Genomic DNA, 18,252 nt, shown 5'->3' on the forward strand with positions numbered 1-18,252 from the left:
AACATTTCAGTTTAATATTGTACATGGTCCCTTTAGAAATAAAATGTAATAATAAGGGACATTTTATTTTCTAAAGAGGCAAAAGGAACCTGATTGAGTAGTTCATGTTTTTTCCCGCTGACAGTGACTTAGTACTGTGAATGAGGTTTTAGAGGCAGCTATGAAGGTTTTACTGGTCCTTTTAACAAATTAGATATATCTTAAGCCAAGAATGATTCATATTTGCCATTTATGATTGGAACTGAAGTGTAGGCTGGATTTAAGGAAAGGAAGAGAATAAGATTGAGCCATACACATACATGTCATTTCTTTGTTTCATTAACAAAAGTCCCAAAAAGCTGAGAAACCAGAAAACAGATTTCAAAAATGTATTTTTTAAAATTAGGGAATTACTTTATAAATAAATAAATAAATAAATAAATAAAAATGTCCATATGCATGTTTCTGGTACACATTTTTTTATTGCATATGCCACTTGTTTTCTACATAAATCTTATTTTTCTTGGTGTTTTCATACCACCTTCTGTGGGTTAGGGATCATCAGAAGACCTCAGTCCTCCTGAGAGTAGGCTAAAATATTTTTTCATAATTTATGAGTAGAGGGTACGTGTTACCTTTACATGATGAAACTATATACTTAGAAAATGTTTGTATAAACTCAGAAGTTTTATACAATGCATATACATTATTTTGAGTGCTTTCTCATGTGATTGTGATTCAAGTTATAACCACAAGAGGGCAGACTCTCCCTGTAAAAGCTGTGTTGTTTTTATATGGCGGTGGGTCAGTGGTTGTAAAAAAAAATATTTTAATTTAGGAAATAGCATTCACACTTTGGATCTTTGTCTTTCAGATTGTACATTTTGATTCTGCAAAACAATATGTGAAGTGTTTTGTATGCAGTTGAAACAGTAAAGAAATGACATGCCTGGCACAGTGCATTGGTCATTCATACTTTTCCACTAGGAGGAGTCAGTGCATTAAGAAGCAGTGACAGTAATGTGGAGAGCATCAGCTGAGGGTTTCATTCAGACACAAGCTTTCATATTTTGAGTGTTCTCTAACTACTGAAATTGCTGTTTCGCCCAGATGTACTAATGCATCCTACTTTAAAAACTCATGACTGAAGGAAAGGATAGACTTTGAAGAGCAGTGTTTAAATAACACACATATACACACACAGCACATGTAGCCAAAGGGCAAAGGGCAGAGTGGTGTCCAGAGCCGGTCTGATCGTTACAGACAAAAGGTTAATTCACCTGATCACGTTTAATGAGAGTGCCATCATCAATCGCTGCAGCCTGACACTGTGACATTTCACTGAGGCCACATGGTGACCTGCTGGCATTTGGGACGCACTGGAAACAAAGAGGCCAAGGCCTGAATCCAAATCATCTGCACGTGTGTGTGTGTGTATATCCATGTGTGTGTGCATGTCCTTATGTGTGTAATTGAGTGCCATTAGAGATTATTACTGACTGCTCACTGGAATGTACATCCAGAGGTTTGAACTCATAAAACAGTCTGAATCAGTTTATTTCCACCAAAAACCAGAGGCAGAAGAAGAACTCAGATTCTTTACTCATGTAAAAGTACCAACACAGTATTGTTAATCCGCCATTATAGGGCTGTATGCAGCTAATAATGTTTTTCATTATCTATTAATCATTGTGTCTTTAAAATGTAAAAAATTCAATTTTAATATCCAATAGTTCAAAGTTCTGTATTCATCTAGCTTTTCTTTACAGCACTCAAATATATCCAGTTTACTTTTATATTTCAAAGACAAGCCTAAAAGTCACACATTTAAGATGCTGTAACCAGTGAATATTTGGCATTTTTGCTTTAAAAAAAAATCACAAAAAAAGGTTGATAAATGTCAACTAATTTTTCTGTCGCTTGATTAATCAACTAATTGTTGCAGCTCTAATCTGTTGCAAGTAAAACAGTTAGGTAGTTCAGTCCAGCAGTTGTGCTACTGCTGATACAGTTGCTGAGGAACATAATCTTAAGAGGCTATGACACACTTATTTCTTAAGCTGGCGCAAAGGTAGTGGCATCTTGTGAAACTAGACAATCTAAGGCATCCATTGGTTCCACCCATGTCAGCATAGCTTGTCAGGAAGGGGGTGAAATAATGCTCCATATTTAAGCTAAATTTTGGCGAGGAAACAACTGGCATGGCCGTTTTTAAAGGGGTCTATTTAACTCTTACCTCAACATATCTGAATAAAAATGGGTTCTATGGGTACCCACAAGCTTCCCCTAAAGTTGAGAAGGGTTGTTCCCGGTAAATGTTTTGTTCTTTACAATTAATGCACTCCTTTTTAAGGAAAAGAACAGACAGCCTATTAAAAAAATGAATGGCCTAATATGTATATACAGATGCATATTAAAACAGCATTGTTGTTAACTGTACTGTATTACTGTAATATTAACTGTAAAATAAGAAACCAAAGTATATCATAATGCAGTTCCTTTATTCTCTCCATACTGACAGTTTTCAACTACCCTATATACTACAACAGCATAATCAGAATCCTGAAATTCAGTTATGGCTCTTGGTTTTGGTGTGCCTGGCCCCCCCTATGGAAAATGTCTGGGGGCGGCATTGCAGCCCAGTGTCTCCTAACGTAGGGGTCCGGGATCCTCCAAATGATCACGTACAAAATATGAAGGGTCATAAGATGATATATGAAGGCTGGAAAGAAGAAAAGTTTGGCTATTAATTTTCTCTCGAACACTTTGGTTCTCAAGCAATGAATAAAACCATCTGAGACGTTTAAAGAGAGAAACTGCTAACAACTCACATATGCAGAGGCCCCCTTTTAATCTTAGATAATGTATTCTATTTCATAAGCCTACTACATGTAAAGTCTTAACTTGAAAAGTAAGTATAACCGTCATATAAATGTGGCAGACTATTGTCCTCTGAAATGTGGTGGAGTCAAGTATAGCAGAAGATACTCAAGTACCTTTACAGTCTCCTTAAGTACATTCCCTGAGCAAACTTACTTACAAAAACTCCTCAGTCTAAGCTGGCTGTCTTCTTTACTCACTATTTTACTGCTTCTACTTTTCCAGTGTGTTGTGGAGGTTGAATAATGTCAGAGTCAAATGAAGCCATTTATCATGACTGCTTCCTCCTCCAAGTTACACATTATCCAGGGACCAAAGCTTCATCAATGAAAGGTGACATAATGACAGGTGTATTGATTTGCATGTTGCCTCTGGATGTGTGTGACAGACAAAAACCCTGTTGTGTTGATGCTCGTAGAAGTGTGTCATGCGCTTTGCATTACATTGTTTTTCCTCATTTCCATACATGTCTATTTAAAGAAATGACTCCCATTGGATCCAATGTGAGTCGGTGTCAGTAGCTGCGCATCTAATCACATTGTACACTCTCATACACACACACACACACACACAGTATTAGAGGCTTTGTTTATCCTGCGCGTGGGAAAGGTGCCGTGGTCAGACATGGCTTACTCTGTGAGACTAAAGGGCCGGAGTGGCAGCTGTCCAGAGAGAAGGCGGCGCAGCTCCGAGGGATTAGCACACTATTGAGTCGAGAGCTCCTGATCCGCGTCATGCAGCTCCACGGACTTGTGCATGCAAGTGCTTGTGCACACACACTTGCATTTTGTGTACCTGCGCTCTACAACCCTTGCTGGCATGGACACATGGATTGAGCCCACGCACCATAATGCTTACACCCACAGTTATAACCTGAGCTTTGAAGTTGCATTTGTCTGGGGAACGCAAAGCCTGGGATAGTCCATCGCTGCTGGGTCCCACACTCACACACACACACACACACACACACACATACACATACACACCTCACATGTACAAGAGTTGAAGATTGAGGGTTATAGTTTTATTTTTTACTTACTAACTAATGCTGAGGCCCTCTGTAGATCCAGATGACAAGGCTCGCTGTTTATTTAGCATAATGAAAAGTTGCCTCTGAGGGTGTGTGTACCCTTCAGCAGCACCCCAGTAGCTTAATGACATAATGCAAAATATTGTGACACACACTGCAGTTTGAGCCGAGTTAATCCATGGGCAAATGACATGCTCATGAAAATAAAAGGCAACATCCAGCTTGAAAAATAATGGTTGAATCATTTTGTTGTGAACACTGCTGAAAGAGAAAGCGATCAACAGGAAATTTAAAAAATCCACAAATAAAATGAACAAATGGTTCCAGAATCTCTAAAATGTTCTTAAACCACAAAATTGTTTGCACGTGTGCTCATAAATGATTAATCTCATTGTCCTCATAAGTTGAAAGTGCGTGACAGTTGATCTTAATTAGCATTGGTAAACGCCCTGCAAATCCCCATGAAAGGGCACGAGACTGCCCGGCTGTGAGCAGAACAAGAAGGAGGAAAGTTGAGAGAATTAAGTCAAGAATGCCAAACTGAAAGTCTCAAGAGGGCAGAGTACTGGACTCCAAAAGTAAAAAAAAAAGAAACACATATAAAGTGGAGGCATTTCAGCCTGCACTTATTTACATATTTGCCTCTGTAGTATCAGAAGTAGATATAAAATAACAAAAAGATGCGCTGGACGCTAAAAATCAAAACACCCGTTCCACTCTATGCGTTATAGTAGCACAATTTTCAGGACTGAGGACACAGACAAGCCGAATTGTGTTTGTGTTAAGCCCTTTCTACACAGAGATTGGGCCATAGGGCTGCTACACAGTCTCTTATTTACACTGCTGTTGGATTTTTACACACCAACAACGGTGGCATCATTTTGCTTCAGTGTTATTTTCCATAGCGTACCAGCAAAGCAAAATAAAAAGAGGGTTGGCAGCGATTTATAAACAATAACAATGACATAACATGGCAATAACTATCATTTACTGTCTCTGTTATATGGCGGCTGATCTCGTCCTCTGCTCGGAGAATCTCCCAGACCTCATCGTTTTCCCTATTTGTGGACATTAACAGCCGCTGTTCTTCTTCTTTGAGTTAGCTGCTAACTGCTACAAGCTACTTTTTCTCCTGCGGTGGGTGGCATACATAACACATTGTCAAAACATCACACCCATGCCTCCTGTCCTGTTTATACAGACAGTTTTGGCGCTGTTACCACCTCCCTCCCCACCTCAGAGGCGAGAAAGCTCTGTCCCCCTATTCTGTGATCGTACCTTTTGTACAGAACCTCGAGGTGGAATTACAGTGTGATATTCCCGCGTTGGACAGGCAGTGTAAAAGAGGCTTCAGAGCGTCCTCCACAGTCTTCTTTCATTTTTTTTTTATTCTTGCTACAGTACTTTAATGATTTGAATTGTAATTTGGATTAAACAAGCTACTATAAGATTTTATCTTGCCCTCTGGGAGACTGTGATTGGCAATTTTTTTACTATTTCCCGGCAATTCTAGACCAAATTTTAGACTAAATAATTAAATTGATGAACCCATAATCGAAATAATCATCAGCTGCAGCCAGAACTCAAACAACAAGTGGGTTAATAGATTAGTCCTTCATTAGTCCTCCTTGGAGCGTTGGTTGAATAGCTTTTATTTAAGCTATTTTAAGACTCATGATTTGAATTGTGGTGGAAATTTCTCACTATTTGCTGATGTGTTGAGGATAAAAAATGAATCAGCAATGAGAAAATGTGTTAGATGCTGCTGTATTGATGAGATAACTTAACAGTCAACTTCTCTTAGATCAGTGGAGATAAAGGGCGACACAAGCTTAAATACCAACACGTCCTGTGTTTTCATGTTTATACATTTTCTTTTCCATTGTGGGGATTTGGTGGATCGTATTCATCACCTGGAGCAGACTGCTGTCACGTTATGCTAGTTACTTCTGTTATGGCAGCTTTGTTATGCATTCAGGATGATACTATAGCTCCTAGGCCACACAGACAGACTGATGTTTGAACAGGAAGTGTTCCCCGTCTGACTTCCTATGTAACAGACTGGCTTCACATGCGACTGTTAAAAGCCAGAAGCCCTTATGCAAAGGCCATGTGGGCAGTGCGTGTCAAAATGTCACAATGGGAGGGTGTGTGATGAAGCTGTGTTTATGCAACATGCATGAACGTGTGTGTGTGTGTGTGTGTGTGTGTGTGTGTGTGTGATCGGCCTCAGGGCTCTAATTAGAGTCAGGGGTGTTCAGGTATCTTAGGTTGATTGTTTGTAACTTGATCCTGACGTGAGAAAACGAGGGCTTTAATTTCAGAGGTCTCTCTCTATTTTTTTAAAAGGATTTCTTTTTCTCCAGGCTGTTGTGGATTTCAGCTGCATAACGTGAGCTCTTTTAAAGGTAGTGACATTCAGAGGGAGAAAATGCCATGTGTGTTGGTAGCTTTAGGTGTTTTCCTGTGGTGTGGCGTGCCACAGAGGGGGGTTTCTACTGATTAAAAATTGATGAGCAGCTGAGTGCCGTGTAGCCTGAGCCGAGCATTCCTGCACTCTTTCATGTCGTGTGTATGTGTGTGTGTGTGTGTGTGTGTGTGTGTGTGTGTGTCTTTGTATGTGTGTGTCTTTGTGTGTGTATGTGTGTAGACTAAGCTGGAGACACAGGCTAAGGCTGGGCTATTGTGAAGGTATCAGATTTACAGAAGCTCACATTTCGCCTGTTTGTGTGTGAGCGAAGAATACAAAATTAAAGTCTGTTTTGAAATGTTTTTGCCACATTCCTCTGTTTCCTCACATGTTCATTATTTTCTTTCTTTTTGTGTTCCATTCTTTTACTACACATACTGGCAAGTGACAAGTATTTTCCCTAGCCTGTAGCATTACTGTCAGCGTTCAAGATCTAACCCCTAATGTTCTGTTTGTGGTCCTGGCAATGTAATCTCTCTCCTACTCTTCATATTTTGCATCTAGGGCAGAGGCCCCAGGCATTACTAAAATGACGCAGGTGGCAGCCTTTTGCATTGCAACTTGATGCAGAAGGGGTTTGGCGGTAAATAGGGATCAGGGGTAAGTTTTAGGCAACAAAACTACTTGGTAGTAGTTAGGAAAAGATCGCAGATGTCTCAAAAAAAAACAACAGCTGGCTCAGTGGCACAAATACGGTGGTGGGAAGGGGTTGCAATTAGGTTTAGGCAGCAAAATTATTTCAGTGTGGTTAGGAAAAGGTTGTTGTTGATGTAAGTCACATTAGGCGACTAACGTAAGGCATCGGTGGTTAAGGTTAGGCAACAAAACTACTTGGGTATGGTTAGGAAGAGATTGCAGATGTTGCTGAAAGAACACCCGGCTTTGAGTGGCACAGATGTGCGTGGAAAGGCATCAGCTTGTGGCTAAGAGACACCTTAAGTCACAAACACTGCAACCGTATCTCGAACGTCAGTCTCCTGGGGCAAAGTCTGTGTGTGAAAGCAAGGTGACAACATGGAAGGAGTCGCTAGAAGTGATGAACCTTGAATCACCTGAAACTGCAGCTCCTCTTGACTTAACAGAGCTTTACAACAAATTTCAGCCCAGTGTTTAACTCTCCGGCTGCAACTTAACTGTTTTGCTTCACTCTCATACAGTGTTGTCTTCAGTTGCAGCAGGCAGCTGGTTTCAGTGAAAAGCTCTGAAAACCCAATATACACTACCTGCTCAGCACCAAACAGCAGACAGACAGAGGTAGAGACTAGCTGGTGAACACAGTGGAGCATTTAGCAGCTAAAGAGCCAGATGTTTCCCTCAGGAGTTGGTAGAGAGCAAGATATATATATATATATCTTGCTCTATATGTACTGTGTACTTAGCAGAACATTTTACAGTGGAAAACTGTCAGAGCTCACTGGTGCACAATAAAGAGACACTATTTCTAAATTACCTTAAACTTTGGTTCTCATCTGTATATTACAATTTCTTCCAACACACATTAATACCACTATATGCATAATAAGCTAACACGATCTGATATATTAGTCAATGCTTTATGATAATTTCTTCATCAATTGTGCAAATCTAATTTGTAGGATATGAAATTGAGTTTACAGAAGGCCTGAAAAAAAGAAAATACAACAATTAAAGGAAAAGAATAGGTTGATTTTTCATTTATTATTTTTACACTTACAGTCATAGGATCTGTGGGACCGCAGACAATGAGTAAGTCAGGTCAGTGTCAACAAAACACAAGTTGTGGCATGCCAACACTTCCTCCAACAAACGTGGCAGCATTATAAATGTCAGTCTCAGTCTGGTGTGTGTACCTCTGTGTACGTTTTAAATAAGCTGAGAGTTAGTGAGTGGAAAAAGAAAGAGTGGCGAGAAAGAGATGAAGAGGAAGAGAGGAGAGGGTGAAGGCAGCATGAATGAAGGAATGACCTCATCCTTGCCTGGCCATGCTGTTGAGGGGGATTATGAGTAGACCCTGGAGAGCATGTGCAGTAAGAGCAAACTGATTGGTGAGGATCTCAGAAAATATGGTAATTCGTCATCTTTTAAACAGTTTTTAAGTTGTAATGATTAGCAAATAATTTCCTAATGCTTTAGTTTAAAGCCATTAATAAGAACAGTCTATGGGGTGACAGGTTGTGAACACTCTTCCTTTGATTGGTTCGACTGTTATTGGGACTAAAATCAATTTATTAACATCTTATTAACATTTACAATGACAGACTTGATGAATTAAATCCTTTTATTAATGACATGCTAACATTTGTAACCTTAGACTCATTAGGAAGTGGGAAATTCTGAATTCCTAAGTGGGAAGTATTTATTGATGAATTGCCAACATTCGTATAGGCCTATTAAGGGAATACTTCACATCGCAAAAGTATCATTTGCATGTCATTACTCTCCCCCTGTTACACTGAATCGGGTTTGTTGATTTGAAGTCATAAGAGTCCACACTGTGATATTTTTCGAGAAGTGACATACATAATACATAATTCCCAGCAGCAAGTCGCCTAGCTTGTTATTAGCGATGGTCATTTAGCTTACCAGAAACTTTAAGCTCCCTGGTGATCTTCCTCCAGCTAGCTGCCACCTTATTTATGTTTTGGTTGGGACATGAGGTTTCTTTAAGACAATTCTTTATTTCAACCTCATGAATCAACCATTGCTTGTCCATTGTGGCACTTTCAAAGTGAGCAACATGAATAAACAGAAGCAGGGTGTCCAACAAAAGTTCAGCTCAAAACAGTGCACCGCATTGCTCGGGGCCAGTTAGGACGCCTCTTTCATCAGCTTCAAATCCAAAATGTTGCCATACTGGCACTGTTTTAGTTTCCTTTAAAGACCAAATCTGCCATGTGTCCTCTTGTCACCCAAAATCCATGAACTTTCTACTAAACAAACACAACTTGCGCCACTGGTCCCCCTCTCACCTCAGTTGAAATTTGATATCCTTAATGTTGCTGGCAGTTGGCTCAGACTCAAGGTGCTCCAATAGTCTGTTTATTAACATTATAAACCTTATTATTAATGCAATACAAGTTGGACTTATAGCTGTGTCACCATCAGCACAGGTTGTTGATGTAGGCTACTGTATAATTTGCCAGAACGTGTCATAATGACAAATGCCGGTTCGGCCGGTTTGTAAAAAATCTAACTGATTTAAGCTCGTACACCAGACTGGACCAGCAAAACTGGAAATTGACCCAACTCTACTGAGCATGTAACTGGATAAGTGAGACTTGGATTATACTGCACAAGTTGAGCGAGATTTTGTAAATGAATGTTTGGCTATAGTTTTGCTGTTGTCAAAGCCAACACATTCTCACTCTGACCTCATCACATGTTGACGTTTGCTCAAGGACTTTCCATGTCCACATAAGATGGGCAAGGTACCCTGGGTGTGTTGGTTGTTGACGCTCTGGGACATGTTGTCAGGTTCTGCCTGTTACATGCATTGTCCTCTGTCAAAATACACTTCCGTATTCACAGGAAATTTAACATTTACATACAGTGTCTTTCAAAATAAACGCACTACATTGGTAAAACACTGTGAATTGACTTTTTTTTCGCACGTGGTTGTGTTAAGGCAACGAAAGCACACGGTTAGGTTTAGAAACAAAGAACAGGGTTTGGCTTTAGAATCTTGCGGGACACAAACCACTCTCTTGGGTGAAAGTTGGTGTTTGTTGCCATTTGTTGCCGCCTTAACTTTCGTCCTTGTTTTCCCCTGACACCGCCAGACACCGCTAAACTATAACAGCAACTGGCCGCATATCATGCTGACGTTAATGGACGCCTTTTTTCGTCGGTGTCTGATGCCGAGTCACTGCCCAGGTGCCGGATTTCGACAACTTTGGAGTGAGACCAGGCTCTTAAAGCGGACCCCTATGAGTTCAGTTCACTAAAAATGTTCACCTTTTTCTTGATTCTTCGTTCACTGTAAAGACATGAAAAAGAAAAAAGAAAAACAAAGTTTTCTTCCCAAATTCAATGTAACATGGGGTGAGTAATTGATATACAAATTATAATTTTTGGGTGGAGTATTCCTTTAAGAATGGCCTGCCATAAAAACATAGCTCACAACCTGACATACCAAAAGTTGCTCACCTTATTAATGGCTTATAACTGATCTATAAAGTATTAGCAATTTGTAACTATTAATAAAGCCACTATTTACTAGGGCTGCCACTAACGATTATTTTCATTGTCGACTAATCTGTCGATTATTTCTTCGATTAGTCGACTAATCATTTCATCGAAAAATTTGTTAAAATGTTGAAAAATGTCGGTCTGTCTCGCCCAAACCCCAAAAATTCGTCATCTAATGTCTTGTTTCATACCCACGCCAAAGGGTTTTAGTTCACTGTCACAGGAGAGTGTGTAAAACTGCCAATATTTGAACGTAACAAGCTGCAGTAAGAGTATTTTGGGGTACTTTTATAGTACTTTTCTATGAAAAATGACTCAAACCGATTAGTCGACTACTAAAATAGTCACCGATTATTTTAATAGTCGATTAGTCATCGATTAGTCGACTAATCGTGGCAGCCCTACTATTTACAACTTATTCTATAAAGGCTGGCTGATTTGCTATAAATAATTAGACATTAAAGGATGCAAAGCTGATCACAGACTATTTCCTGCTTTTTGCATGTTTAAATTTCCTTCTTATTTTCTTTCCATACTCACTCCGGATGATATGATGCGACCCTGTGTCCTGACATCACTTTGCGCCCCGGGATATTGTAACTGTAGAGAAGCTTCGCGTAATTGACGGTGATGTAACAGAGAACTTGGAGAAGGAAGAAAAACGATGAGAATAACCTGCTCTGAATGGTGCCTTTTGCTCTGCAGAGCCTCCAGCAACAAATTGTGGTGGATTGAAATGCAGCATTGATGTGAGTGAGAGAGAGGGGGAGGGAGGGAGGGAGGGAGAGATAACCCAGTAAACACACAGCTCCTATGGCAGAGCCGTTCCGCTTCATCATCATGCTGTGACCAGTTGCGCGCAGACACCGGAGCCAAGAAGAGTCCGACCACCAGCCGGGGTTTTGATCAGATGTTTGGAGTTTGCGCCGCAGTGATGTTCCTGCGCTCTTAACGAGAGGAGAAACACACGGAGAGAGGAAAAAAGAGACGCCGGTTTTGCTGTTGTCGCCTTGTCCTGCTGGACTGACATCGCATGGGGACATGAACAGTGTGGATCCAGCCTCTAACAAACTGTTGACTTTCAATCAGCGGTAAAAACACAAAAATCCTACTCTTACCTGTGTTAATGCATGCCAGCTTTAATCTGTTGAATGCATAGCTCTCTGTCGTCGCTGTGTCATATCCCTGCAGTACTGGCATATTTTATTATGCAGCCCCGAGCAAAGAGACAAAGCTGGAGAGACACCTGCTCCAGTGCGTAAAGTGCCTTATTACGCCCATGGATCGGCTAATTATGTTTACAGTGATCGACTGCATGGGACGAGTTTTAAGACTTGTCTAGTTATGTATCAAGTGCATAATTTATTGATCTCTTTTGGTTTACTCTGGGATGGCTGGCAAACTCAGCGCCACTGACTCCACAAGTCTCCAGTCTGGAAGTATTGACGCTCCTCAACAGACTCTTTCAGCCACAACAGCTTTTTAATTGAACCACAGCGCCGGTTTACGCGCAGCTTTGTCGCCAGTTTCACGAATAGTAAACTGATTCGGTTCATCTGTGCGGATATTCTGTTGCTTATTAATTGATCTGTGCCCCCTCTTTTTTTTTCCCGGAGAGCAGATATTTCAGTATGAGCACGGAAAATGATGAATTATTCATGACGTGCTCTTCGATACAAGGTAGAGTGGAGGTGCATGCAGCTCTGGCTATATGACAGCGACAGAGTTAACGTATGCGGCGACACTGGAGGCAGCTGGCTTAAACTGTGCAGCAGAGTTCAGATGTAGTCCAAGGTTGCTCAGTCAGTAGTAGCTCATTTTCTCTAAGATTGATCTGAAAATGCCATGCTGCAGCTCTTTACCAGCAAGAGAGTGGAGCTGCAGTGACACTTGAACAGGGAGAGATAGCCTATGGTAAAGCTCTTATGGCACAGTGCTGCATATAGCAGAGACGCCTCTTTGCTGGCTGCACCAATTGTGCAGAGAGGGAGGAGAGAAGAGGCAAAGATGTCCTGAAATTTTCATGAAATGCTCCAATGACTTATCATATTCCCCATATGGCATGAATTTGCTTTGTACCTCTTCTCTGTTTTATGCATCTTCATCCAGCTCATCCTTGAATTTATAGTTTCTGTACGTCAGTTGTAGCAAAATGACTTTATGACTTCTTTCATTAAGAATAATCTCTGGTGGAAAAGTATGATGGCTCAGTAATCATGTGCGCTGTGTATACAGTGCCACAATCTGCAACTTCGGTTTTTAAATGAATCAACAAATCTTGGACCAGATAAATTCAAATTGGATAAGAAAGGTTTAAATCCCAAAATGATTCCCCAAATTGAACCGGTTACCTCACACAGGGGGGGAAAGACTCCACCTCGGTTCTATCATTTAACTTTTGAGCCTCACATCTCTGCAGTCATTTCCACGAACTGCAGCAGTCGACTGACTAAATTATTCAAACTCTCACATGTATTTGCCAGATGTGGATGTATATATGGATGAGCAAGATAAGCTGTTAAATGTTTGATAAATTCTGAATGTCTGGCCTTTTTATACATTTCTTTGTCATTCTCAAGAGTCTTGTGAGTGATATCACTTCCACACCGGTTATCATCAAGGTCTGTCAGTGTATTCAGCTTTTCTTTCTAGCACAGTCTCAAAAAGAGCCACTACATAGAGTGATTTAGGAGTTTAAAGAGTCATACGGTATTTAACATTACTGATGAACGGATTGGCTTTTTTTTCTTGAGCAGCACGAGGTGGTTTAGTATGCTGGCTGGCAGTGTGATTTATACTTCACATTTCACTGTACTCTATGGAGCCTTTCAGTGGCGACTGGCCATTGTCTTGTGACAGAAACCACAGTTTGTAACCTTTCCCGTACTCCATTACTGAGGGCAGCAGTTGAGTAATGAATATCCATTTTACCTCTTTGCTCTTTCAGTGCTATTTCTCTTTGGTCCAAGCTTTCAAAGTCATTTTTCTTTGGCTAACAGCCATTACGCTGCTGGAAAGTGACTGAACCACTGCGGTGCAGAGTTCAAGTTATGATGTCCAAACACACGGGCAGCTTTGAATGCAGGATAATGGTTTCATTCTGGGTAATAGCTCAAATATATGTTAAGCAGCATGTCAGGAGAAGGTAATTTAACAGGCCTATAATAAATCACCCTTGTTATCACAAGACTTGTCTTTTGCTAGTGTGAGACACTGTGGTGTGGGCCTCCTTAAGGCTTATGTATACTCCCTTTATGTACAAAAGTAGATCACAAACGTTGTAAACGTCATTGTCCTCATACTCCCATGCGTCCTTTAGGATGTAAAAGTAGAGACAATGGTGGTGGAGGTTGTAGTATTGTTCAGCAGTGGTCTGTGAGGTCATTAAACACATCGTGACATGTAGATAGCAAATTCTTTTCATGATATTTCTGATTCATTCCGTTACGCCTTTTTTTTTTCCTGCCTCACTTGAACTACGCCACATTGGCCCCACAGTCTCTAGTGATACTGCTCCATTTTGTCCATATCCATAAGCTTTCAGAAAACAAGCACAAATACGGATGACATGAACAGGGAGTACGAACAGGAGGCTCCAACTGCCTCAGTATATGTATCTAATGTTGAGCATAAATGAGCCCTTAGATACTGTGCGAGCTACGAGCGTGCAAAGAGGGGTTTATGCTCAACAGGTTGTTAGTGTAATATGTTCTGAAACACCAGGCGGCGTACAGAAATAATAAGCTGTGGATAAGCAAGGAGTCAACAAGTGTTACTCGAAGAATATTACCAGAAAAATAGGATGCTTGGCAACACTGACGTACCACCAAACATTGCATTTGTGTACTGTAATTATTACTGTTGCTTACCTCAAAGTCAAAATAATTTTTACCGCTTTGATTTCCCTTCAGATCGCCTCTTTCAATGGGGCTGTTTTTTTAGCTTTTATAGCGATCTATCATGTTCTTCACACCCTGCAGCAAGTAGCCTCCTCTTTCCCCAATGTGGTGGCTCTTTCCTTCCAATAATTTATGGCCATCTGACCGTCCATGTGATCTCTCGATGATTTTCAATAAGAGATCATTAGAAATGTCTGTGCAGGCAAACCTTCTTGGCCAGTCTTCCCTCTGAGGCGTCCCTGTTGAACTGAAAAGTGCAGCGCACCAAGTTACAATAATCAGAGATGCATGACCAAGTGCCGCAACAACTTTTAGTGCCTTTGCGCTCAATGCGAAAGGGTGATTTCATCATTTACTGGCATGCAAAGCTCACGCTGGGAGTAGCACAGTGAGCATAAATCATGAGTAAGAGTCTACAGCCATGCCAGCAGCACCTTGAGTTGGCACTTACGAGTGTTGGGGAGTCACTCGTTACATGTAACGGCGTTTTGCAGCTACTAATTAGTAGTTACTGATGGAAAACGTTGGTGATTACAAATAGAGGTTGCTGTGCATCTTTTTGCCATGCAGGACTGCCTACTTTTGGCATATTCCCAGAAAACATGGTTGAGCAAAGCTGTTGCAACAGATTTGAGTAAACACCCTCCAGGGTAGGATGGCTTACGAGGAGCTGTCTCTACATACAGACAGGCTCCATTCATTTGGCAATATGTGGTAAAATTTTGAGCGTTGTTACGATTATCTTGTTTGCATTTGCATCACCTCTTGTCTGTCAGTCAAATCAATGTGCATTGTTCTAAGCAACCTGAGTCTGCCATGCCTGCAGCCAGCCAAGAATGCCAAGGTGGGTGGCCGTGGTCACTGGACAAGTGCTGGAAACTTAGCAATATTTTCCTTTTGAAATCAGAAACAGGCTCTAATATTTCTGTACAGCGTAAAGCTTGTTTACCAGCACCTTTAACCAATAAATTATCTGTAAACTATTACATTTCAAAACTGACCTTCCCCAAAGTAACCTTGCCTAGTCAAAGCTTATTAATATCGAGCGTGTTGGGTAGCCAAACTGCACCAAATATGACACTGCACGTCCCCAGCAATACACCTGCCAAGTGTGAAGTAGATTGGATGAAGGGTTGTTGAGACTTGCAAAGGACACAGATACAAACAGACAGAGAGGCAGATATTCTTTGCTTCATAGTTAGATGGGGAAATGAATGTCTGCACCAAAATTTCATGACAGTCATTCAGCACTTGTTGAGATATTTAAGTTTGGACTAAGGCGTTTGGCCAACCGACTGACTAACATTGCCATCCCATACAGCCACACAGATAATATAGCTAAAAGATGAAAAGGAAAGAATATAAAATGGGCATCAAACTTCATAATATCTGTGCTGTTTAAGCTGTTTTTGTTTTTTTGAAAAATGTCATTACTCTTACTCAGTACTTAGTGTTGAAAAACTCGAGATTTGAAGTAAAAACACGCTTCAAACAAGCTTCAATCCTTAGTTTAGTTATCATGATTGGAACAAGAACTCCTAACAGGATGAACAAGCTCACACTATAGAGGATCTTTTTTTTTTGGACTTTGATTCCTCTTACACCCTCTACTTGAAATCTGAATATGTCATCTTCAGTGTGTTGCACTCCCAGAGCGCTTTTGACAGGTACATGTTCCTCATCACACTCAAGACACTTTACTTCCTCGGCTCGTTCCACCTCTTTAATAGGTGTCAGCACGGCGTTTTGGACTGACAGAAACCACCTTGTGCACAAACTGCTCTTACAGCTGAAATACATGATCTATAGACGCGTCATATAGGCGTGGAGGAACAGGGGTTTTTTAGGTGTTACAGACTCTGTAGGGTGTGGTTGCTGCAAACTTCAATGTGTCTGTATTGAGTTTAGGGAGATAATGCAGTTGGTTATGCAGAGTTTGGAGGTGTAGGCTACATTAACTGGTGGTAAATTAATTAACTGGGTTGTTTTAACCACAGGATCATGGATGCATTCATTTGATTTATTTTCACGTGAAATGTTAGCTTGTAGCTTGAGTTGATTACAATGGATACACTCTGCTGCGGGCATGCTGGCACCTTTTTGCCACCAGATTGTTTTAGTTTTTACCAATGAAAATGTCCTAACCTGCTCCCTGTGTCAACTAGCAGGCAAAGCAGGCTAACCCTGGCTTTATTTTTGCGAAGCTTTGCACACCTGAAACCTATTTTCAGAGCAACAGCAAGCCGTTCCATAGGCTCGCTTAGGGCTCGGTAGACTCCCTGAATGTTGTTGTCACCCGTAGTGCATCTGGACAGTTTCTTGCTCCATCCTCCAGAGTTTGATCGCTTGCTGTATGTTCGGAAGAGGTGTGCACAAGACCTGTCCCACCATGTGCTCTGATCCATGTATTTCTGCTGTTAGTTCACCACTAGCTACACCTCCTACGTGTGTTAAAATGTCTCTCATTTTTAAAGTGAAAAACTAAATTTGAAGACTGAACCTTTTCCCCAAAGTACACAAGGAAGCATTCTCCATCTGGTTCTTCTCCTTGGGGCATTATACAGCCAAGTGTTGTGGATTTGAAAACATGTCTTTGTGTACAAGTGCTTTGATGCATGTACTCACTCAAGCCAAAAAAAGCCAAACCAACTAACCAAGGTTATGAAACAAGAAATATCTCTGGAACCACAGCCACTAGAGGCATGTTGTTGAGGGTACATGCAATTCCAAACAAAGAAAAAACTAACTACCTTATTATATCAGTCATTATTGCCCCTCAGTTCAGTCTAGACATAAAATGTACATCCACAAATCCCTTTAAACATCACAGGAAGCCTTTAAAGAAGGAGATGAGCTCCAGTAGGAGATGGAAAGGTTTCATTAGGAAGGTGGGTGGGGTGGTATCATTCAATCTTCCCACCACCAAGGTACAATCCTTCTCGTGACCCCCTCTCCGAGGAAAGGTAAAGGGTAGGAAAGATAGCGATGGGTGCTGATAGGAAAAAGTGGGAGCTTATAGAGACAAAAGCTGCGATGGAGCACGTGTTGCGATGGCGCTCCAGCAGACCCCACCCCAATCAGCAGTATGCAGAGGGAGAGGGTGGGTAAGGGAACAGTGATGGATACATCCTGTAGCTCAGATGCACTTTAAAATGCGTCCTTTAAGCTTGAGTGTACATTATGTATTAACAGCCCCACTCTGCAGAGGGAGAGAGAAACCTGACCAGAGAGTTAGGGGGAGATATATGAGGAGTGGGGGATGTGGTCTAGAGAGACAGAGGAAGCAGAAAGCATGCAGGTCATATCACCACCCAGACAATCATACAGATGATTGCAAACACAAATGTTACGAAATACCCCCCACCATGGTTTACCACTTGCTGACATATTTTGTGGGTTCCTGAAGCCATAAAATTAAGTTTTGGGCAAATGGGTCCAGGTTGTGTGCAGCTCAGGCATTTTAAGGATCACAAAACTCTACAGTTTTTTTTGATGGGGGACATAAGTGTTTTAAGGACAGTGAAACAATTTTTGTTTATCACAACACAGTTTGGCCCCTCCCAAGTTGGTAGGTTGTTGTGTTTCGTACTGGTACATGCAAAGTTATTTTATGTGTGCATATTTTTACAAGTAGGTGCAGACACACAATTTATTTTTCTTTTGAGAAAAGATGTCCACAAGGGGTAAATGGTAAGTAGACTGCACTTGTACAGCGCCTTTCTTTCATCCGACCACTCACAGCGCTATTCACACACTTATAGGGCTGCAACGATTAGTTGACTAATCGATGACTCATCAACTATTGAAATAATCGGTGACTATTTTAG

The 18,252-nt window shown here is 41.0% G+C and overlaps 1 protein-coding gene across 5 annotated transcripts in view; it reads left to right on the forward strand.

Moving 5' to 3' along the window:
- garnl3 (GTPase activating Rap/RanGAP domain like 3) overlaps positions 1–18,252 on the forward strand; it is a 104,454-nt gene that overhangs the window by 13,681 nt on the left and 72,521 nt on the right. The window contains exon 1 of one of the 5 annotated variants that reach the window (XM_050053395.1): positions 11,333–11,617. The exons of the other annotated variants lie outside the window; for them this stretch is intronic. Within the exon in view, the coding sequence (XP_049909352.1) occupies positions 11,568–11,617 (50 nt within the window). The 5' untranslated portion in view covers positions 11,333–11,567. Of the gene's footprint in view, positions 1–11,332; positions 11,618–18,252 lie in introns of those variants that run through there. 5 annotated transcript variants of the gene reach the window in all.

This window comes from Epinephelus moara, chromosome 9, assembly GCF_006386435.1.
Source record: "Epinephelus moara isolate mb chromosome 9, YSFRI_EMoa_1.0, whole genome shotgun sequence".
Classification (NCBI taxonomy): Eukaryota; Metazoa; Chordata; class Actinopteri; order Perciformes; family Serranidae; genus Epinephelus; species Epinephelus moara.